Genomic DNA, 23,929 nt, shown 5'->3' on the forward strand with positions numbered 1-23,929 from the left:
TGGTGATACATTTCCAAGTCAGGATGGTGTGTGGCTTGGAGGGGGAAATTGAGCTGTCCATGCTTTCCTTTGTGGTAGAGGTCATGGATTGGGAAGGTGCAGTTGAGGAAGCCTTGGCAAGTTGTTGCTGTGCATTTTGTAGATGGTGCATGCTGCAGCCACTGTTTCAAGTCTTCACGCTGGGGAAAAGCAAGTGTAACAGATTCTTGAAATCATAAGACCTAATTGCATGCTACTTTTATAATGGCAATCTTTTCTTTAGTGTATGTGTATCTGTATGAGTGTGAGTGGGTGTATTTGTGTATGTTTTGGGTGTTGAAAAATAAATATTTATCCTTTTTTTAAAACTTATGAGAACCTGTCATTTGTCTGTTCCTGACAATTAAAGCACTCAGGAGCTAAACACTTTCTTTTTTAAACACGCTGTCTTTGGTCAGTTGAGAGATGAAAAGAAGGAGCCATCCCTATCATTCTCTCCCCTGTCCGTAACAGATTATCTGGCCTCCTCACTTCCCCTCCATAAATTACAACTTACTCAGAATTGACACCCTCCAATGGGCTTGCATCACTGTTGTCTTTCCATGCTCTATTGGCTGCTTGCATCATAACCAATTGATTTCAGTGTCCTCATCGTTAATTCAAGTTGTGCCATATTTTGTCTGCACCCTGTCTTAGCAACCTTCACCAACGATGCATAACTGGATGCATCTCTGAACCTTTGGTGTGTTTCTGGTCCTTACTGTCATTACTGCACCATTTATAGCACTAAACCCATGCATTCTTAAGTGTACCTTTTGAGATCCAGTGATCTCTCTGCCTTGCCTACTTCCTCCTTGCTTTCATAAACCTCTTCCTTATCCTTATTTTAAAATCTACCTGCTCATCCATTTAACTGGTGTGGACTTTTTGAAAAACAGTAAATATCTTTAATAGCACCTATCTTGTGATACAGTACTAGACCTTAGAATATGAAGGCCTGGAGGAAAATCTCTTTGAACAAAATGGCAGTGCAATTTTCTTGAAGTGGTATTAGCAGTGGCTAATTGCCCTCAAAGGGGTGACAAGATTCTGTTTTCATGATAAACTTGAAATCTTATGAAATAATAAGCAAGACTGTTCTTAGCAATAATTTCAACTTTCTTTTTTCACTTTGTAGAAAGGGTATTCTAGAAGAATACGTAAAAATAACTAGCCTTGTGACTGAGGAGATAGTAAATATCCACAAAGATGTCCTGAATTCTATTGAACAAATCAACCCTAGCTCTGAATACAACCACTTCATTGAAAATCATAGGTAAAGTATTTCTTTTGTAATCTAATAGTGGACATAAGAACAAAGAACTTTTATTGATATTATGATTCTATATTTATGTCTTCAGGATGGGCAAGGTGCTTTACAGCCAGTGAATTATTTTTGAAGTGTAATCACTGATGTTCTATTGGAAAATGTGGAAACCAATTTGCACACAGCAAAGCCCCCAAATAAATGACTAGTTAATCTGTTTTGATGATTGTGATTGAGGATTAAATGTTGTCCAGGATACTAATTGAACTTCCCCAATTATCTTTGAATAGTGAATAATGAAAGCCAGTCTGAACGGGCAAATCTGAAAGGTGACACTTCAGTGTCTCATCTAAAAGGCGGCACTTCTGCTGTTGCAGCACTCTTTCAGTATAGCACTTAAATGTCAGCCTAGATCAGGTGTTGGCAACCTTTTTTACCTGAAGAGCCTTTTAACAAAAAATTGCTTAAAATAAAAACTAATGGGAGTCACAAGACAAAAATTTGCCATTTCTACAACAAGAACTTACATTTATCTAGCGTCTTAACATAATAAAACGTCCCAAGGCACTTTGCAAGAGCCTTGTATAAAGCCAAGTATGACACTGAGGCACAAAAGGACATATTAGGTCAGATGAGCAAAAGCTTGGTCCAAGAACTAGGTTTTAGGAAGTATCTTAAAGGAGGGAAAGCGAGGTGGAGAGGTGTAGGGAAGGTATTCAAGACCTTGGGGCCATGGCAACAGAAGGCACAGCCACCAGTGGTAGAGCGATTAAAATCAAGGATGCACAAGAGGCCAGAATTAGAGTAGTGCAGATATCTCGGAGGGTTGTGGGGCTTGAGATTATGGAAATAGGGAGGGGTGAGGCCATGGAGGGATTTGGAAACAAGGATGAGAATTTTAAAATCAAGACGTTGCTTGACCGGGAGCTGGTGCAGGTCAGCGATATGGGAACGGGGATTTGTTGCGAGTTAAGACATGAGCCGCAGAGTTTTGGATAACCTCAAATTCACTGAGGGTAGAATGTGGGAGACCAGCCATGTGTGCTTTGGAATAGTCAAGTCTAGAGATAATGAAGGCATGACTGAGGGTTCAGCTGAGACAGGTGCCAAGTCGGGTGATGTTACAAATCACCATGTTACAACTTGGTGATTTAAGTGATGGCACGAATATGAGATCAGAATCTCATGTCAGGGTCAGATGTGACACCAATGTTGCGAACAGACTGGCTTAATCTCAGACTGTTGCTCGGGGAAGGGATGAAGTTGATAGCTAAGGAACAGTGTTTGGAGTGGGGACTGAAAACAATGGCTTCAGTCTTCTCAATATTGAATTGGAGGATATTTCTGCTCATCCAATACTGGATGTGGGATAAGCAGTCTGATAATTTAGCAACAGTGGAGGAGTCGAGAGATGTGATGGTGAGCTTGAGCTGAGTGTCTTCAGCATACATGGGAAAACTAGCACTGTGCTTTTGGATGATGTCACTGAGGGATAGCATGTAGATGAGAAATAGGAGGGTCCAAGGATAGATCCTTGGGGGACACCAGAGGTAACGGTGCGGGAGCAAGAAGAGAAGTCATTGCAAGTGATTCTCATGCTACAATTAGATAGATAAGAATGGAACTGGGTGAGAGTCCTCTCCACCTGGGTGACAGTAGAGGTGTTGGAGGAGGATAGTGCGGTTAGCTGTGTCAAAGCAGACAGGTTGAGAAGGACGAAGAGGGAAAGTTTACCTTTATAGAAATTACATAGGCTGTCATTTATGACTCTGATAAAAGCTGTTCCGGTACTGTGGCAGGACGGAAACCTGATTGGAGAGTTTCAAACCTGGAGTTCCAGGAAAGATAGGAATGGATTTGGGAGGTGGCAACACATTAAAGGACTTTGGAGAGGAAAGGGAGATTGGAGATGGGATGGTAGTTTGCAAGGGTGGTGGGATCGAGGGTTGGTTTTTTTGAGGAGAGGGGTGATGATGGCAGATTTAAAGGAGAGAGGGAGAGCACCTGAAGAGAGAGAACAGTTTGTAATATTGGCAAACATGACGACCAGGAGGGGAAGTTGGGTGATTCATGGAAATAGGATTGAGGGAACAGGAGGTGGGTCTCATGGACATGATTAGCTCAGAGAGGGCATGAGGGGAGATAGGAGAGAAATCAGATAAAAATGTGAGTTCAGAGTGGAGGTGGGAGCATTATAGGAAGTTTCGCCAGGTGAGCAAATGGAAGGGAGGGATGCAGCAGAGGCAGCTGATCATATGGTCTCGAGCTTGGTGACAAAGAAGTCCAGGAGCTCCTCACACTTATTGTTGGAGGTGAGGGTGGAGGGGAGAGGGGTTTAAGAAGGCAGCATGCAGTAGAGAAAATAAGCCCAGGGTTATCTTTGCAATCCAAGATGATCCTGGAATAGTGAGCAATTTTAGCAAATGAGAGTAGGACTTGGTCGGGCTTTAAGTGGTCCAGGCAGGTGTGGCGGTGAATGGCTAAACCAATTGTCCGCCATATTCTTTCAAGTCTGCGCCTCTTGGACCTAAGGAAGTGAAGATGAGGACCGTACCAGGGGAGCAGCCAGCGTGAGAGAGATTAATATTTTTATTGGGAACTAGGGCATCAAAGGTGGAGGTGAGGGTTTGGTTGAGCAAATCAGTAGCTACAGAAATGTTGTGGTAAACGAAGGACCAAAGGCCAGATAGTTGAGATTTTGAAAGTGCAGTTGTAAGTGAATAGGAGGATAGTTTTTTTTCTAAGCCAAATGCATGGCAAATTGCCGGTGTCTCTGGTAGAATGCATAATTTGCACATACAAATAAAATGCATGTATTGCATTGATATTTATGTATTATCAATAGGAAAAAAAGTCACAATTAAAATAGACCTAACATCGTGTGTTTTAATTTTTTTTGCATTGTTTTGATTTTTTTCTTCATATCTCCAGTCTTTGTATGTTCAGGTTTGATGCCTCAATTTTCATGGATTATGTATAAGCATGTTGGAACAGAAAATGTAAAAATGGTGAACAATATTAATTTAATGGAAAAACAGCATGTTTCCACTTTGAATAAAAGAGTAATAAGAAATTTACATATAAAACTGAAATAATACTTTTTGTCTGTTTTTGTACCAGATCTTGTGATAAGTAGAATTTGACTATAATTTTGTCAATAACATCATGTCTAAAACAAACTTTTAAGTTATATGTATAGAATTAAGACGATTTTTTTGGCTTTTGATTCTCAAGATTTTTTTAAAAAGCTTCAAATATTGCATTCAGAATTTTTCGTCTCAGCTACATTTGAAGCTATAATGGTTGCATAAAACCTATTGCTCAAACCAAAGTTATCTATAACCATGTTGTAGCTATCCTACTCAAACAGATTTATTTAGAGCACAATGATGGGTTTTTGTTAAAATAATTATTTGAAATCTTAAAGTGCAGCTTCATGATTAGCCTTTTCTCCCACAATAAAAACACGGCTGTTACATTTTTTGATTTCATTTTTTTAAAGGCTTTTTTCATGATAATGCGATCCAACTGGAAAAGGTTGGGAGCCACAAATGAGAGTTTAAATGAATGTTAGAGTCGCAGGTTGCGGACCCCTGTCCTAGATTATGTGCTTAAGCAAAGGAGTTGGGGCTTGAACCCCTGTCTTCTGACCCAGAGGTGAAATCATTAAACATTGTGCAAAAATTTGGACAGTGATTCACATTAGTAGAAAAACGTTATCTGGTATGTTGGAGGTGAAGCATGTTTAGAAATTGAGTTTTGTTTTTGCTTTAGGTGTGTGTTAGTAAATTCTGTTCACTACTAGGGGATTGTATTTTGTAATTGCAGTCCTGTTCAATTTTAAGAGTACATTTTACAGTGTAATTCAAAACTTTATTTAAGACTTATGTACAAGTCCTGAAAGGCTACAAGCAAGTATAACTTAGCAGATGCTTATTGTGGGGGGAAAAGGCTAATCATGATGCTGCACTTTATGAGCATGCTTATTTTGAGCATGTGGCTTTTTATTTTGCAGGTCACAACCAATTAAGGAGGCAAGTATTGAGTTTGATGTTTTGTTATTGGAGGACATGGAAAACCTTCAAGTCAATGAGATTTTGTGGAACAGTTTAACAGCAGAAAGTTTACAGACAATGTAAGTTTGAGATATATCTCTTATACCAGTGCTGTGTAATTTCTCATCATTTCAGAAAGTAAACATTTGGGCCATTGATACTTAACAGTAACAGAGTTCGGGTAGTACTCGATGCTTTATTTAGTTTCAATGAACATTTAGGAAAAAAAAAATTCAAATTAGAACTGACTTTGTTTATATATTTCAGCTGAGTACACAGCAGTACCCAAAATAGTTTTGAAATTTTTAAGTCTGATGCCTTCTGATTGACTTTTAGAACTGAAAGGAAACATACTGAGCCTAACGCGCAACTCAACAGATGTGGCTCTTACCTGGCATCAGTTGAGGAACTCTATATCAAAAATAGTATTAACAAGAATTACAAGGTGGTTGTTTTATATTCAGGAGAGGAAGAACGATTTACAAAGCCTTTTTCCCTGCCAATTTTCTGCCTTTTGCCAAGTGTTCATTATTCACATGTGATCCTCAATAGTGGATGTTGGCCTGTAACTCGAACAAGGGGAAATGAGTGGGGGAAGGAATTGCAGTCGAGCCGAATCCTATTCTTATACGCATGTTTTGGGTTGGGGGGTTCTTTTGATAGTACATGGGAACAGGAACCTGAGCTGACTTTTTCCTCATAACCCAAGGGTGTTGGACCTAATTTTTTAGTGATGCTTACATCTCAGCTTACATGAGGTAATTCAGCAAACATAGAAAATTGAACCTCGGACCTTGCATCTTGTTTGGCGAGCCTCCTTGTTGAGCTATGCTAAGTGCCTTTAAACAGACTTTTAATAGGCCCGCTCTTGTACTTGTTGGTAATTCTTAAAACTGCTTTGCTTTATCAATTTTTGGAACGATCACCTGTAGAAACTCTGAAGAAACTCTTAAAGAATCTTACGTTCTTCAAAGAAAATAATTGGGGTACAAATATTTGAGTATAAATAGCCTAATTTGGTGGTGGTGCTCTCTCAAATAACAGGCTAAAAACAACAACTGAAGATTTGATCCAAACTCAACAAACCATTACCAGCAAGGAAGAAATAATGGTAGAACTAGAGAAAAAAATTGAAGAAACTGCAATGACATATGAAAAGAAATCTGAGTAAGTAACAAATACTGTAACTTCACTTAATGTTCAAGTTATTGTGAGCAGGGCTAGGAAAAGATGCCTCTGTTCAATCCTGCAGCTAGGACAAGCAATTTGGAAGGGTGAAGGGCGGGAACGATCAGCTTGACTATAAAAAGCGAGGTCCGTTACCATGAGGCAATCCATGTAATACTGAAGGTAATGGTGAAGATTGTTTCCTGAACATAACTGAGCTTGAATAACTCGAAAGAAATTTAAATCCTGGGTCAGGTTAATGGGAGACCAACACATATCAACTGAGCTGTACTACTTATTTCCATTTTTGTTTTTCGGAATTTGAAACGCGCCCATATTTGTGATGTCTGTTAAGAAATACGTATTCATGTAAAATATATTGCAAAGACAATCACAAAAGTAACTTTCCTTTATAGAACAGTGATGAACAGATTGAAAATATTTTTCTTTTGTACATTATCTCACTGTAGTTCAACTAAATATAAACCTCATGTAAGAGGCCAAAGCACAACATCTTCAGAAATTAGTCTGGACCAAGAATTGAAAATGTTGGAAATACTCAGCAGATCAGGCAGTATCTCTGGAGAGAACAACAAAGTTAACATTTCAGGTCTGTGACCTTCCATCAGAGACCTGAAAGGTTAACACTTTTCTCTCCATAGATGCTGCCTGACCTGTTGAGTATTTCCAGCATTTTCTGTTTTTGTTTCAGATTTTCAGCATCAGCAATATTTTGCTTTTGTTTTTGGACAGACCAAGAATTGTTCAATTCATTGAGTTGATCTGAAATCTTCAGAGTGAGAGAGGGAGATCAAGCCGGTTAGCTCCTGCAATTGGAAATATAAGAAAAGAATAAGTGTCTATTTAGAGGTTAATTATAAAATAATTGGCTTGCATAGAGTTTCCATTAATTTTTTTACTTTTGAAATTCGCCTACTGTGAAGATGTATATTACTGATTATATATTCACTTCATCTTTTGTTCAATGCTGAAAAATGTTGTGTGGTATGATGTTCTCATTTTCAATGCTGAAAGAAAGTTCTTGTGGGGACACAGGAGAGATCCAGTAGATAAAGGTATTTGGAGAAAGGTTTTCTGTTCATCATCCTGGAGTCATGATTGAAATCTTAGCTAGATATTAGGGTTGGTGAAGATGTTCTTGAGAGAAGAGGAGTTCAGACTGATCTGAGTGTAATCTGCAATAAAGTGCCCAAGTATCAACTTAGAAGGGATAGAGAAGACCCAAAAATCTAACATCAGCTGTGATAGAAATTTCTGTTTTTGAGCTGTCAGCAGTATTGTGATAATTTGGGCGCTTGATTGCATTAGTTTTACGAAAATACGAACAAAAATGCTGCTAACGCTCAGCAGGTCAGGCAATATCAGTGGAGAGAAGAAAGGAGGGAGAATGTTTCAGTTGTATGACACTTTGTCGAAACATTAATTCTACCTTCCTGCGCACAGACCCACGCAGTGTTTCCTGCATTTTCTGTTTTTATATCAAATTTCCAGCAGTATTTTGCATTTAGTTTTATGCAACCAATCCAGTGATTTTAAAAAAGGAGCTCAAGTGATCCAATTACATATTCTTTGTAAATCAAGTGCTTTACTGCTATATTTTTTGGAAAAAAGCTTCTGGAGTTTAGGAATTCCCGATGAGACCACCAATAGAAGGGATCAGTACTGTGCTTTTATTTGCTTCCCAATCATCAGTGGACTTTTATCGATTTCTGCAGGCCTGTTAACCTCTGAACCTGTGGAGATCAATAATGAGATTTGCAGAAGAAATTCTCTGACATAGTGAACTGTGCAGGACCTAGTACAGTGTTGTTATTTTGGCATGATTGGATAGCACAGAAGTGTAGCATATTATAATGCTGATTTGATGCATATTCGGTCATTATTATCCTTGACTCCTGATAACTGCCATAAGAAAACTTAATTGTGTAATTTTAGGCGTTGGTTATGGCTCGGTAGTGACACTCTCGTTTCTGAGTCAGAAGGGTTTGGCCCCCACTCCACAGAAACATGAGCGCATAATATAGGCAGAAACTTAAGTGCAGTGCAGTCAGAAGTGTCATATTTTTGACAAGACATTACACTGAGGTCCTGTGTGCCCTTTTGGGTGGACATAAAGATCCCATATTACTATTCAAAGAAGAGCAGGTGTATTCTCCTGGTGTCCTGGCCAGCATTTGGCCATGATCTCATTGCTGTATCTGGAACTGTGCAAGAACAAATTGGCTGCCACTTTTCTCTACAATACAACAGTGATTACATTTCAACAAGTATTTTATTTTGTGTGAAGCACTTTCAGATATGCTGAGGATGTGAAAGCAGCTATATTAATACATGCCCTTCTAATCCTTCATGCTTTCTTTCGCTTGCTCACTCTTTGTTTGCTTTGCTCACTCTTTCTTACTGCCTTTCTGTTTCTTTATTTCCTACTTCTGTTCCTTCCTTGATAATTTTTAACTGCTATTTTGAAATCTTGGATGAAATGGAATTGTAAAAACAATTTCCTGTGAATCTCTCATTCTGTGGCGTTCTGTGAAACCTGATTCCCAAATTAAAAGGCCAGACAAATGACCAGTTCCCAAGATTGCGAACCAGGTGTCTCTCTCAGACTTCCTGGTTGTCATAGAAAAGGTGATGTATGGAGAATCACAGATGCTAACCCATACAGATAGGATTCTGAGGGGTCTTGACAGGGTGAATGTGGAAAGGATGTTTCCTCTTGTGGGAGACTCTAGAACTAGGAGTCACTGTTTAAAAATAAGGAGTCGCCCATTTAAGACAGATGAGGAGAAATTTTTTCTCTCAGAGGGTTGTGAGTCTTTGGAACTCTCTTCCTCAAAAGGCGGTGGAAGCAGAGTCTTTGAATATTTTTAAGGCAGAGGTAGATAGATTCTTAATAAGCAAGGGGTGAAAGGTTATTGGGGGTAGGTGGGAATTAAGTTACAATCAGATCAGCCATGATCTTATTGAATTGTGGAGCAGGCCTGAGGGGCTGAGTGGCTTACTGCACCTAATTCGTATGTTTGTCTGCTGTTTCAGCTTATTTTTATTCTCTTGCTTTTGAGCGTTAAATTGAAGTTGTTTCTTGACTCAATTGAATTTTATTGTCTTCCTTCATGCTTTTATGTAGCCCATGTTTGACTTTCCCTGCGATCTCAAACCTGTAACAGAGTACAATGATACAGCACAGAAGCAGACCAGTCAGCCCATTGTACCAGTGCTGGCTTTTTAAAAGGGTTATTCAATTAATCCGGTTCACCTACCCCTTCCCTGTAGCTCTGCAAATGTTTCCCCTTCAAATATTTATTCAGTTCCATTTTGAAAATTAGGGTGGTGGAAGCGGATTCACTTTCAGGCAGTGCATTCCAGATCATCATAACTCGTGCAAAAAAAAAAATCATATGTCGCTTCTGGTTCTTTTGCCAATTACCTTAAATCTGTATTCTGGTTAATGACCTTTCTGCCACTGGAAACAATTCTTCCTTATTTACATTATCAAACCCATTCATGATTTTGAACAAGTCTGTTAGTTCTCCACTTAATCTTCTCGGCTCTAAGGAGAACAGCCCAGCTTCCTTAGTCTCTCCATGTAACTGAAAGTCCCACAGTTGTTGTCTTGACTTTCTTGGTTCAGGCTTTAGCAGTGACATGTATTTTTCTTTTGAGCAGAAACATCTTTACTTAAAACAACAGGTTTGTGGGGTTTTTTTTACAATGAAGATGATGAAAATATAATGCATCTATCCAAAATTTCTTTCCAACAGCATTGTGTTATTGCTGAGTCAGAAGCAGGCACTGGAGGAACTGAGGCAGAGTGTGCAGCAGATGAAGTGTACTGAGGCTAAACTCTCTGCACAGAAAGATCTGTTGGATCAAAAGGTCAAAGAGAATGATGGGAAGGAACCACCGCCTGTACTAGCCTATGAAGATGATGCAAGATCTATTACTTCAATGGTAGGTCTATATATATTGCGCATTATGTCTTGCAAAGACATTCATTCAAATTTAGTGATTGAAACAAAAAATATGAAATAAAATTCTGAGAAAATATCAGTTATAAGTTTCAAGATAAACTACTTATCACAGACTCTTAAAGTGCACAGTTTTGTCTAATAAGATAGCTTCAGTCTGTTTGTTGGGTCTATCAAATGTTCTTGAAAGCCAGTATATTTCAATAAATTTGTATTAGTTGGTTGGCATCTTTCCATCTACGAAAGATGATGGACATACAGCAAATAATCCATTTAAGTGGGGTGTCTTCTCTTGTTGCACCTTTGCTGACAGCTATGAAAGCCAATCCTTGAGTAGCAGGTTCTGCCACAAGTGCTGCGCGTGAAGATGCCAACTAATGCTGTGAGTTGTTTTCGGTGTTGGCGCCTGTTGCCAAGCTGCTGTAGCCACTGGACATCATGGTAGGGTATGCCAGTCCACAGAATGTGTCACCATTTCCCTCTTTTGCCAGCTCATGACTCCCAGGTATGATAGTCGACATTTAGGGCCTTCATGTCACACTTACAAGCATCCTTGAAGCGTAGGTTTGGGCGTCCTACTGGTCGTCTGGCCCCAGCTACCTCACCATGCAGAAGGTCCTTGGTTGTGCAACCGACTTCCATCCTGCGGACAATCCACCAAAGTTGTCAGTTTGATTATTGCCAACACACTTGGGAGCTTTGCCTTTGAGAGGTATGCCGCATTTGTGATTTTGTCCTGCCAGGATGTACCCATAATGCGCCGCATTCAGTGAAGATGGAAATTATTGAGCTTCTTTTCCTGGTAGCTGTAAGTTGCCCATGCTTCACAGCCATAGAGCAAGGTGCTGAGAACACAGGCCTTGTAAACCAGCAGCTTGGTCCTAAGGGTCAGCTAGGTGTTATCCCTTGCGTGTTTCACGAATCAAAGGTGGTAGCTGCTTTCCCTATGTATGTATCAATGTTGGATCCCATTAGTTACACAAAGAGAGACGAAGTCTGACTGTAGCTTTAAGAAACTTTACTGTAGTACTTCTTGGTTACATCATCAGCAAAGCAAACAACAACAACACCTGGGCTCTTCTCTCCTTTCCTGCCTGAGCAGGGAAATCAAGCCTTTCTTATAATTCTTAATACAAATCAGTGACACCCCCTTTATGTTCCCAATTGGTTTACAAACTCTGCAGTTTCTTGGTGTCATGGCCTGATTGGGGTACTGCCTTGTCACCTTCCCCTCTAGCAGTTTCTCATCCCCCCTATCTCCTTGGACCGTTAGGCTGATTGCTATACAGTAGGCTACTATGAAGCAGCTTGCAGCTGTCCTGTTAGTTTTTGCTTGTTAGTCTACTTCTACTGATAAGCTGTCTGTGCAGCCCTGAAACTATGAAGTCAATTCTGATAAGCTGTCTCTGCAGCTCCGAGGTTAGTTTGCTAGTAGTACATGATTGATTAATTATTTCACCTTAAATGTCCCCATATTATTCTGTCCCCACAGTCCCCCCCTTTGATTCTTCAAACACTTTTAAGATCCTTGATCCCACCTAGGTGCCTTTAATGGTCTCTACTTGTCTAGAAACAGCCTTCAACACCCGGAGGGGTCACACTCAATACGTTGCCTGCTTGTGCCACAGGACGGGTCTGCGGGAGCTCTGTAAAGGCATAAGTTTTGCAGGGGCTTCAGTTACTTGCTAACAACAACACTTCATAAGCAAAAACATCAAATACAGAATTACAATCATCACTAAAAAGAATTCGGCGTTCAATCACGGGTCGCTCGTTTTACGTGAGAGGCGTGTATCCAGGCTTTCTTTCCTTCAACTTTAACTGCTGACTGGGTGGTCAGTAGCACTTGGAAAGGTCCCTCCCACTTGGCGCCCAAAGGTTCTTTGTGTATTTCCTTTACGTAGACCCAGACTCCCGGGACGATGTCGTGCCCTCCTTCTGGTGGGTCACCCCAGGCTGCCGATACCTGTGAGGAAGCAGAACTGACAGCATTTGTTAAGTTCTGGCAATATTCTAGTAAAGCGTCACTCATCAAGTGACAATCAGCTTTACGCAGATCAATTGTTCCCGGTAAAGACCTGGGTTTCCCTGTTATTACTTCAAACAGGCTCAAGCCTGTTGTTCTGTTTGGGGTCGCTCTGATACTACACAGAACTATCGGCAATGCCTGAGGCCACTTTATTCCTTCCTGGTGATACTTGGATAGTCGCTGCTTTAGTGTCTGATTGATTCATTCATTCATTCCACTTGGCCTGATGACTGGGGATGATGAGGACAGTGTAAACCCCACGTAATGTTCAGTAGTCGACTGACTTCCTGACAGACCGCGCCTGTGAAATGAGTTCCTTGGTCAGAGTCAATGCTGACCGGTACTCCCCATCTGGGGATGTAATCCTTACACAGGACCTTAGCGATGTGATTGGCCATGGCTTTTCTAGCTGGGACGGCCTCTACCCATCTAGAAAATTTATCGACGATGACTAAAATGCCGGTGTATCCCTGACAAGGTGGGAGAGTGATATAGTCAACTTGTAAGCACTGGAATGGGCCGACTGGAGCTGGGGCTTTCAGTTGAGGCATTATCGTAATGGGTCCTGGATTGTTTTTCTGACATACCACACAGCGGTCAGCTACCAGCTGTGCGTGTTTTTTGAACCCTCGACCCCACCAGCTTCTCTGGAACCGTGCAGTCATCTGTTGCGGGGCCAGGTGTCCCCAGGAGTGAATTTGTTGGGCTAAAAAGGGCATCAGCGCCTGTGTTGCGACGGGTTTCTCGGTGTCCCTTTGCCTCCATATGCCGTCGTCACATATCTTCATCCGCGCTTCTATCCAGGTCCATTTTTCCTCTTTGGAACATTCACTCTGCATCACTTGTAGGTTTTGTGTCAGATGGGACGCATTCAGTTTACATATTTGCGTCCGTGCGTCCGGGGGATCACCTTGCGAGGCGGCTTCCTTGTCGGCCAGGGCATTCCCCTTTGCCTCTATGGTGTTGTCTTTCGTATGGGCTTTACATTTCAAAATGGATACCTTTTGTGGCAATTGCATCGCCTCCAGTAAGTCTCGGACCTCTTTCCCATTTCGAATAGATGTACCAGCAGCCGTGAGAAATCCTCTTTTGCGCCACAGCTGACCAAAGTCGTGAGCGACTTGAAAAGCATACCGTGAATCTGTGTAAACATTAGCTGTCTTCCCCTCTGCTACTCGACATGCTTCCGACAGGGCTCGCAGTTCAGTTTGTTGGGCCAATGCCCCTGAAGGCAGGCATCCCGGTTCCACAACTTCATGTAGGGTTGTAACTGCCCATCCTGCTTTCCGTATACCGTTGTCAACAAAGGAGGATCCGTCTGTGAATAGGATTAAATCTGGGTTGAGCAATGCTTCCTCTACCGCTAGGGTTACCTCCTCTGTTTCTTCCATAATCTCCACGCAATCATCTTCTTCTTCCTCCCTCTCTTCAGGCCATGGGAGCATAGTTGACCGATTTACCGGGCTGGCCCGGACAATGTGGAGATTGGGAGCCTCTAGGACTGTTGTCCATCTGGTCCATCTGGCTGCGGTCACTTGGGATACTCTGTTTATAGATGGCAATGTGTGGACTGTGTGCGGACACTTAACGGTTAACTTTTGATCTAACACCAGACCTGCAGTAGCCATTACTGCTTGGTATGTAGCTTCCATAGCTCTTAAACAACTGCCCCATCCTAGAGCGACAGTGTCCAGTCTTTTCGAATAGTATCCAATAGGTCTCTGTTTGTCCCCGTGCTCTTGTGTCAGTATGGCAGTCATATATCCCTCTTTTTCGTGTACGAACAGGGTAAATGGTTTCCCGTTGTCGGGGATTCCCAGGGCTGGCGCTGAGCACAAAGCCCTCTTTAAATTTTCGAAAGCTACTTGTTGTTCTTTGGTTAGGGTAACTGATTCTTTAGAGGCTCACTTTCCCTTCAAGAGATCGGTTAATGGTTGAGCCAGCTGTGTGTAGGAGTTGATCCAGTTTCTGTTGAAGTTACACAAACCCAAAAAGGACCTAAGCTCCTGGATAGTGGTGGGCAATTTGGCAGCTCGAATGGCGTCGGTCCTGTCCTGGGTGAGTTCTCTTTTCCCTTTCGAAATCTTTTGTCCCAGGTACACGACCTCTCCTTCTGCTATCTGTGCTTTGTCGATACTGGCCTTATGTCCTCTCTGATGAACGTGGTCCAGCAGAGTACGCAGATCTTGTTCGTGCTTTTCTTCTGTCTCAGAGGCTAACAGGATGTCGTCCACGTACTGGATGACCGTGGAGTACATGGAAGGTAACTCCCTCAAATGGTTTTGTAGGGCCATATGAAATACCGTAGGGCTGTTGTGGAAACCCTGCGGCAGGCGAGTCCAGGTGTACTGTTGTTGTACAGTAAAGGCGAACCACGGTTGGACTTCGGGTGCCAGTGGCACCGACCAAAATCCGTTGGCCATATCGATAACAGAGAACCATTCATGTTCCGGCTTCAGGGCATTAAATACCGTAGAGGGGTCAGCTACCAGAGGGGCCTTTTGATGAATACACTGGTTAGCCTTTCTGTAGTCGACAGTAAGCTGCCAGGTCCCGTTTGGCTTCCGTACTGGCCACACAGGGCTGTTTGAGCACGCTTCGCTCCTCTAGCTGTCTAATTACGGGTAGGATTCCTGCAATAGATGTTTGACTGATGGGGTATTGCTTAATACAGGGTGGAGCAGATCCCGTAAACGTTGCCGGTTCCATCTGAAGTAGCCCACAATTGTTCTTATCCTGGGCCCATATTGGGTGCTCCCTCAGCTGCTCTTTCTTCAAACTTCTGATAGACCAAGTTACCTGGCCGCCTTCGAAATGCAACGAGGAGTTCAGCTGGGTGAGAACGTCCATACCGAGAAATGCTTGGTCCACCGGACCTACCCAGACCGGTGTTATCAATTCGTGCAGACCAAGACCAATGCGTACTGGCTGGGTCCTCTTAATTACCAACCCATTGCCCCCCAGCTGCATAAGCTCTTTTCGTCTTACCGTCCATCGGTAGGGAGTTTCCGTATTGTTGAGGTAGACACGTTAATTCGGCTCCGGTATCTAATAAGAAGTCAGTGTCTTGATCGCCCACCCTCGCAGTTACATACAATCCATCTTTTCTATTTTCTACTAGCGCTAGGAGAGGCGCCGAAAGGGCGAGGGAGGGCTCCTCTAGTTTTTTGTTGCATCTATTAAGGAGGACACCTCCTTCTGTTGCTGGGGTGTCAACCGTTTGAACTTCTCAAAGAGGTCGTTGGCATCAGTGGAGGGAGCTGGTTTGGGTGCCGGGTTGCGTCCTTGGCGTCCTCTGCCTCGTCCTCTCGCTCTACACGCCTTAGCCCAATGGCGTTCCTTCCCGCAGTAGTAACAGGGGCCGGGTCGCCTAACTTGCTCTTTGTCCGGCTCTTTCGGTACTGGATCCGTCTGCACGGCTCGAAGCTTGACTCCCATATCCCTGTCCAGCTGAGCGCATCTGTCAATTAACTGAGTATTTCACTTTTACTGCGTTCCAATCCGGTAGGGTGGCCTTCAGTATTTTAGACAGTTCTGGCTTTAGTCCATCAACAAAAGCGGTTTTTAAGGGTCCAAAACTGGTGTCGTCCAGCTCCTCTGGAGTAGGGTCTACTATCCCTGAGTATTCCACCCAGGTGGACCTAAACCTCTCTTCGTACTCCCGCACTTCCTCAGAGTTCTTCTGCTGACAGGCTGCAACTTTGCCCCAGTCCGTTTTTGCAGGACAAAACTCTCGCAACCACTTGTTAGTCGCAGTCCATCCGGCGTCAAGTAGTTGACCATCTTCACCCAAAGCAATTTGGACCTCTCTCCTTAGCTTTCGGCTCGCTCGCCCGGGCACCATTACGGTCAGAATCTGTACTCCGTCCCATGGATGGAGATCGTAAATTCCCTTCAATCGTTCCAGCTGCTCCCACGTTTTCAGACCCCCTTTCTTCGGGTTGGGCAATCTTGTGGACCACTTGTCGATTTTCTCAGGGGAAGCGGGGACATGTGTCCAGTACGCGTTGTGCTCAACCATGGTGACCTCGCTACCGTTCACAGTCTTCTTCTCCGTCTTGACCTTAACGCGTTTCTGTTTAAGGGGAGCTAGTCGCGGAAACGGTAACCCATCATCATTGTCACTTTCTTCACTGGAAGTCTCGGCTAGACCTGCTTCACGCAGTTGCATCTTCTGTTGTTCTGTTTGTAACGACTTCAAACTCGGATACAAGTTAGTTGGAGGTGGTCGGCGGGGTTCGCAGAGCTGTCACGGCCCGTTTGGTTGGGTCGTCTGCTGGTCTTGTAGTTGTTTTTTAAGCTTTTTAATTTCAATCTGTAGCCTTCCCTTTTCAGATTGTTTTTCAGCCTCTAGCTTTTCCTTTGCAAGCTTTTCAATTTTCAGTTGTTCGCAGACCGCCTTCAATTGATCCTTTGCACTCACATTGGGCTTGTTGCATAATCTCATTGTGCTGCGGAATCTGGCCCATTATGGCGAGAGACCATTGGGTCTGTTCTTTATCCTTTAAACGGGTTGTTTTTCCCCAGACTCTCTTTATGTCTTCCAGGGACCACTGTCCCGTGGAGGTGCCATATTTTCGCCCAATTTCGGTGTACGTTTTAGCCAGATTAAACTGTTGCTCTACATATTCTTTCAACTGCCGAAGTATTTCATCTTCGGGAACGTTAGGTGGGGCCCGCCCACCTTTGACGGTAGTTGGTAACTGTCGGTTGCCTTAGTCTGTCATTTTATCCATTCAGGTAGGGAAGTAGGTCTCGAGCCGTCAGGCTTTTCGCCAAGTAGGTATTTCGTCAAATACCGCCAGGTTAGACGTCTAGAAAGGGGGTCTTGAGCTGCACAAGAAAGGGTATTTCCGTCAAATACCGCCAAGTTCGGGATCGCGTGGCAGGGAACCGAAATTTAGACAACGACCAAGGACTTTTAACACAAAGAGGAGTCCTTACCTCTGGGGGCGCCGATAGGTCCGATGTTTGTGGCTTCAGTCTTTATTCTCCAGCGATCCTGCCGACTACGCCAAGTTGCTGTATCCCATTAGTTACACAAAGAGAGACGAAGTCCGACTGTAGCTTTAAGAAACTTTATTACAGTACTTCTTGGTTACATCATCAGCAAAGCAAACAACAACCACACCTGTGCTCTTCTCTCCTCTCCTTTCCTGCGTGAGCAGGGAAATCAAGCCTTTCTTATAGTTCTTAATACAAATCAGTGACACCCCCTTTATGTTCCCAATTGGTTTACAAACTCTGCAGTTTCTTGGTGTCATGGCCTGATTGGGGTACTGCCTTGTCACCTTCCCCTCTTGCAGTTTCTCATCCCCCCTATCTCCTTGGACCGTTAGGCTGATTGCTATACAATAGGCTACTATGAAGCAGCTTGCAGCTGTCCTGTTAGTTTTTGCTTGTTAGTCTACTTCTACTGATAAGCTGTCTGTGCAGCCCTGAAACTATGAAGTCAATTCTGATAAGCTGTCTCTGCAGCTCCGAGGTTAGTTTGTTAGTTGTACATGATTGATTAATTATTTCATCTTAAATGTACCCATATTATTCTGTCCCTACAATGAAGCTCTGCATTAAGGGACAGATTGTCTGTCACTGTGGACCTAGGGTAGCAAAATTCCAGTGGGCCAGAAAGCTGATCCCTACACATCCGAAGGGTATTGTAAAATGCAGATTAACTGCTCCATCAGATTATTACTTGAAAAATACATGTTGCCATTGTCACGAAAACATGCTATGCCGAATGTGGATTTTGTTTTTAATCCACTGGCTGAAAACCTGAATTAAACTTAAAAGAAAAAAGCAACAGATAAAACTGCTAGCAGTTAAGATGGCCACTGCAACTGGCATCACTATACCCTGCATTCCAATGCATCATGGTGGAGATGAGTTGTCTGTTCAATCCCCTCAAGAACAATGACCTAAGGAATTTGAGTGAACTACCTGTCCCACTCACATTAACAAGACATTATGGCAATCACTTGGGACATTAAAAGGGTGGAAATGAACCACTCAAACCTAATCACTTGAACAATGGGACCCTGGTTGAGAGAAGGGAATTCCTAAACATGGACTAATTAAGTTGCAAGAGGGAATACGCACTAAGCTATCATGGTGAATCGCTGGGTGATGGTCATGTGACAGGTCCACCATCTGTGTGTTTAAGCTGGTGTTTTGCTGGCAACAACAGAGACGAGCAACTGAAAACTGATAAAAGACCGAAGTGCTTTTGCTCTCTCGCTCCACCCCTCCTTCCCCCCCCACCCCTCCCCCCAGTCCACCTTAGATTTCTGCAGACAGAGACCCCATGACGGTAATCATCTGCATTGCTGTCTCCAAGAAAAGCCTAAATCATCTGCAAACCGGGAAGCCTCAGGACCACAGAGTTCAGCCGGAAGCCAAACTCCACAGACTGTGTACCCCTTTTCATTGCTCTGGATTCTAATTCGACCAATTTAACCTTCCCCACTCTGTAACCTATGTGTGTGTGTGCGTGCGTGTGTGTGTGTGTGAGTGAAAGTTGGACCATACTTTATTATTTAACTTCGATTGGTTTAAGTACAATAAAACTAACCTCTTTCTTTGTTAAACTCAAGAAAACCTGTCCGATTGGTTCTTTTATGATCCCAGCACGAAACAGTGAAACACTCACTGAATTGGCAAACATAGCCACTTTTACAAAGAAATAAACCTGTTGTCATCAAACAAGGAGAGGGACAAGAGGGGAGTTCTTTGACCCCTGCTCACCTGATCGTAACAGAACTTTGGGCACTCTACATCTGGGATTACACACAAAAACAAACGAGAAATTTGAAGCTGGAAACCAAATTGATACTAATCAATAATTTCAAGAAAAACTTCAATACAGGTTGTCTTTTGGTTTTCAGTGCTGGAGTACTAAAATGTCCACATTTGAGGCCGTACCTTCTTAGAACACAGCGAAGTAACTTGGAATGGTTTAAAAGCCCTATCTGTTGAAGAGTTAAGGAAAATAGCTAGACATTTAGAGATAACTATCCACCCAAAGGCTAGGACACCCAAAATCTTGAAACTTGTGGCTAACCAATTTGAAATTGACACTGAAGAACCGGAGACAGGTTTAAAATCTGAAACAGAAAGAATAACGTTAGCCAAGATACAGCTGGAACAGCGGAGAATAGAGCTAGAATTCAAGGAACGGTAGGAGGAGAGAATATTCAAGAAACTGAGAAAGAAAGCTTTCGAGAAGGAGTAAAAAGAGTTAAAGCAGCTCAAACTAACCATGGGAAGACCCAATGTACCCAGTGAAGGCATCGCCAGTGAGGGAACTACCCCTAGCTCAGGACCGAGTGCTGAGCTCTTAAAGTTCTCCCATTTGATAGCAAATTTCAATGAGGGGGATGTGGAAGCATTTTTCATCGCTTTGAAAAGCTTGCAAAACAGTTGAAGTGTCCAACAGAGGGTTATTGCAAAGCAAATTAACAGGAAAAGCCCTTGAGGTTTATTCACTCTTGGCTGATGAGAGTTCATCAAACTATGAGGTGACCAAAAATGCTATTCTGAATGCATATTTGCCACAACGTGTACTGCCAAAAATTCCAAACTTTCTGAAAGTAGCCTGAACAAACTTGCATCTACTTTGAAAAGGTTAAACAACTCGTTTTTGACGAATGGTATGGGCGCTTAAGATAGAGTCTATGAAAACCTCAGAGAGGTGATCCTTCTCTGAGTTCAAAAACTCGCTTCCCCTTTCCATAAAAACCAATGCGGAGGAACAGAAGGTTCCAAGAGCCAGGCGGGCAGCAACGCTGGCTGGTGATTATGAGCTTGTCCAGAAACCCTTCTCTAGTCACCTCCAAAAACCTAAACAGGATAGAATGTGGGAGAGTGATAGGAGGAGAAACAACCATGGGCGAAAAGGGAAAGATGGACACACAGGGGGCCCTGCTCAGACCAAAAAGGATGGTGCTGAGAACAGGAGTGATGCCCGAATGTCTGTGTGTTTCCATTGTAACAAGGCAGGTTACCTATGAGCTGACTGTTGGAAGTTACGAGGAAAACCCATAGGATTAATCAGGGTACACCAGATCAGTGTGGAATAGAAACCCTGATGTAAAGGCCAGCTACCCGACCCAAACCCGACGGGACCCGATGACGTGTCGGGTTCGGGTCGGGTCGCACCTCCGGTTCCGGCATTCAGGCTCGGGTCAGGCCGGGTTGGACACGCTATATCACCACGTCCGGTAAGTGGCTCCACTGTTAATGTATCTTTTGGGCTAGAAAGGTGGTTTTGTTAGTTATTTTAAGCTTGTGCAGATCAGCAACACGGTGAAAAACGGAAGGCAGGTTAACTGATGGTCGGGTCAGTTGCGCAGTGGTTAGCACCGCAGCCTCACAGCTCCAGCGACCCAGGTTCAGTTCTGGGTACTGCCTGTGTAGAGTTTGCAAGTTCTCCCTGTGACCGCGTGGGTTTCCTCCGGGTGCTCTTGTTTTCTCCCACATGCCAAAGACTTGCGGGTTGATAGGTAAATTGGCTATTATAAAAAATTGCCCCTAGTGTAGGTGGGAGAATTGAGGGAAGGTAGGGATGTGAGAGGGAAAATGGGATTAATGTAGGATTAGTATAAAAATGGGTGGTTGATGGCCGGCGCGGACTCGGTGCTGTATTTCTCTATGACTCTAAATAGGGCCGGGTACGGGAAAAAATGGAAGGACTCTGGTCGGATGTGGGTCTGTCGGGCTCGGATCAGGTTTCGTTTGCAGACCCGAGCCGGCCTTTACCCTGATGGAAAGCAAAGCAGACCAGGCTGTGGCTTTAACTGTGGTAGTAAGACCCAGTAAAAATACAACTGTGAGTGTGGGAGAACTTGGCAATATCCCTGAGTTACCAGGATTTTGTGTCTTAAAGAAAAGTGACCCCATACCCCTCGAGTGAGGCAAGTAATCCCATAATCATACTTGGGGATACGGGGCCACCCAATCCCTTTTGCTAGGAAAAGGCATGACCTTTCCCCCAGAGAGTGCATTGAATACTGGAATGTTATTAAACAGTATTGAGGGAAGGTGCATGCCCATACCTTTTATATTGGGTGCACATGGGGAATTATTCCTAGTTTGCCTGTGGACTGAGTCGACCTGCTCCTTGGTAATGATCTGGTGGGGGCGAAGGCAGTAGCTTCCCCAGTGGTCTTGGAGAGACCGAAATAGGGCAGGGCGACAGAGCAGTTACGTCGGTATCCGAAAACCCCAAGCCCGCATAAGACAGCATATTTTCTGGCCATAGCTTCACAAGGATGTGGTGGACTTCTGTAAAACTTGCCACATGTGCCAGGTTGTAAGGAAGCCCCAACCTGCAATAAGACCTGCACCCCTAATTCCCATACTGGCATTTGTGGAACTCGTCAGCAGAGTGCTGGTAGATTGTGTGGGGCCCCTGTTGAAAACAAAAGGGGGCTACCAGTATCTTCTCACCATTATGGATGTGGCTAAATGATTCCCAGAGGCCATTTCCCTAAGAACTATCTCTGCCAAAGTAGTGGTGGAGGGGCTAACCCAATTCTGCAGCCAATATGGGCCGCCTGCCGGGATCCAGATGGATCAGGGCATGAATTTCATGTCTGTTATTTTTCAAAAGGTCTTGGATAATCTGGGCATAACCCAGCTAAAGTCCTCAGCCTATCACCCACAGTCACAATGGGATTTGGAACGGTACCACCAGACCCTAAAGGCAGTGATTAGGGCATACTGCTATGAATACATCCATGACTGGGAGAAAGTGCTGGGCTTTCTACTGTTTGCTACTAGGGACTGACCCAATGAGTCTACCGGCTTTAGTGTCTTTGAATTAGTTTTTGGACAGAAGGTGAAAGGTCCTCTCAAACTAATCAAGGAGAGGTTTTTGAGACAAAGAGATAAACCTTCCATGTTCAACTACATCTCCATGTTTCGTGAGTGGCTCACGAGAGTCTGTGCAGTGGCTCAGGAAGACCTGAAAACCTCCCAGACAGCTTTGAAAAGGCAGGCAGATGAACATGCCAAGGACAGAACATTTCAGCTTGGTGACCATGTGTTAGTGCTACTACCAATACAGGGTGAACCACTGAAAGCCCAGTTCAGTGGCCCATATGGAGTAGTAAAGAGGATTAGTGAGGTGAATTATTTAATTGACACCCCAGACTGTAGGAAGAAGCAAAGGCTGTGCTCATTAATATGTTAAAGACATATCACAGCCGGGAAGGAGACAAACAAGGACAGGTCTGTCAGGCAGTCAGGAAAGTGGAGGGTGAAAGGATGAGGACAAGTTAGAGGAAGGCCTGGAGGATTCCCAAATTAAACTCCTACAGTCTGGTTAGCTAACAGCGAAATGTTAAAGAGATTAGACACTACTCTGCTATTCAAATGCAGAACAGAGAGGAGACCTAACAAGTCTGCTCATAGCATTTAAAGAGATCTGCAGGGACAAACCAGGGTGCACCACCTTAACCCTACATGATGTGGATGTAGGAGAGTCCCCTCCCATAAAACAAAATCCATAATGCCTAGTGAATCTTGAGTGTTGTTGGAACTGCACCCATCCAGGCAAGTGAAGAGTATTCAATCACACTTCTGACTTGTGCCTTGTAGACAGAACATTGTGGACAGTGTCTTTGACTGGCATTGGCGAATCAGGAGGTGAGTTACTCGACGCAGAATTCTTAGCCTCTGACCTGCTCTTGTCGCCACAATATTTATGTGGCTGGTCCAGTTCAGTTTCTGGTCAATGGTAGCCCCAGGTGAGTGATTCAGCGATGGTAATGCCATTGAACATGAAGTGGAGATGGGCAGATTCTCTTTTGTTTGAGATGGTTATTGCCTGGCACTTGTGTGGTGCGAATGTTACTTGCCACTTATCAGCCCAAGACTGGATGTTGTCCAGGTCTTGCTGCATCTGGACATGGGCTGCTTCAGTATTTGAGGAATGAATGGTGCTGAACATTTTGCGATCATCAGTGAACATCTCACTTTTGACCTTATGAAGGACAAAGCAGCCCACTTGATTGTCACCCCATGCACCACCTTCAGCATTCACTCGCTTCACCACCAGTACACAGTGGCAGCAGTGTGCATCATCTGTAAGATCCACTGCAGCAACTCACTAAGGCTCCTTGGCAGCATCTTCCAAACCCGCGACCTCAGCACCTAGAAGGACAAGGGCAGCAGATGCATGGGAACACCACCACCCGCAAGTTCGTCTCCATGCCACACACCATCCTGACTTAGAACTATATCACCATTGTTGCAGGATCAAAATCCTGGATCTCCCTTTCTAACAGCACTGTGGGTGTAACTACACACCAGAGACTGGGATGGTTCAAGAAGGCAGCTCACCAGCACCTTCTCAAGGGCCATTAGGGATGGGCAGTAAATGCTGGCCTAGCCAGCGGCGCCC

At 43.6% G+C, this 23,929-nt stretch overlaps 1 protein-coding gene across 3 annotated transcripts in view; it reads left to right on the plus strand.

The window, feature by feature from the left end:
• Positions 1–23,929, plus strand: part of fer (fer (fps/fes related) tyrosine kinase) — a 409,042-nt gene that overhangs the window by 67,379 nt on the left and 317,734 nt on the right. For all 3 annotated transcript variants that reach the window (XM_068029798.1, XM_068029800.1, XM_068029799.1), the window contains exons 6-9: positions 1,157–1,294; positions 5,301–5,420; positions 6,385–6,507; positions 10,290–10,479. In XM_068029798.1, the coding sequence (XP_067885899.1) occupies positions 1,157–1,294; positions 5,301–5,420; positions 6,385–6,507; positions 10,290–10,479 (571 nt within the window). The remainder of the gene's footprint in view (positions 1–1,156; positions 1,295–5,300; positions 5,421–6,384; positions 6,508–10,289; positions 10,480–23,929) is intronic.

Source organism: Heterodontus francisci, chromosome 4 (assembly GCF_036365525.1).
Source record: "Heterodontus francisci isolate sHetFra1 chromosome 4, sHetFra1.hap1, whole genome shotgun sequence".
Taxonomy (NCBI): domain Eukaryota; kingdom Metazoa; phylum Chordata; class Chondrichthyes; order Heterodontiformes; family Heterodontidae; genus Heterodontus; species Heterodontus francisci.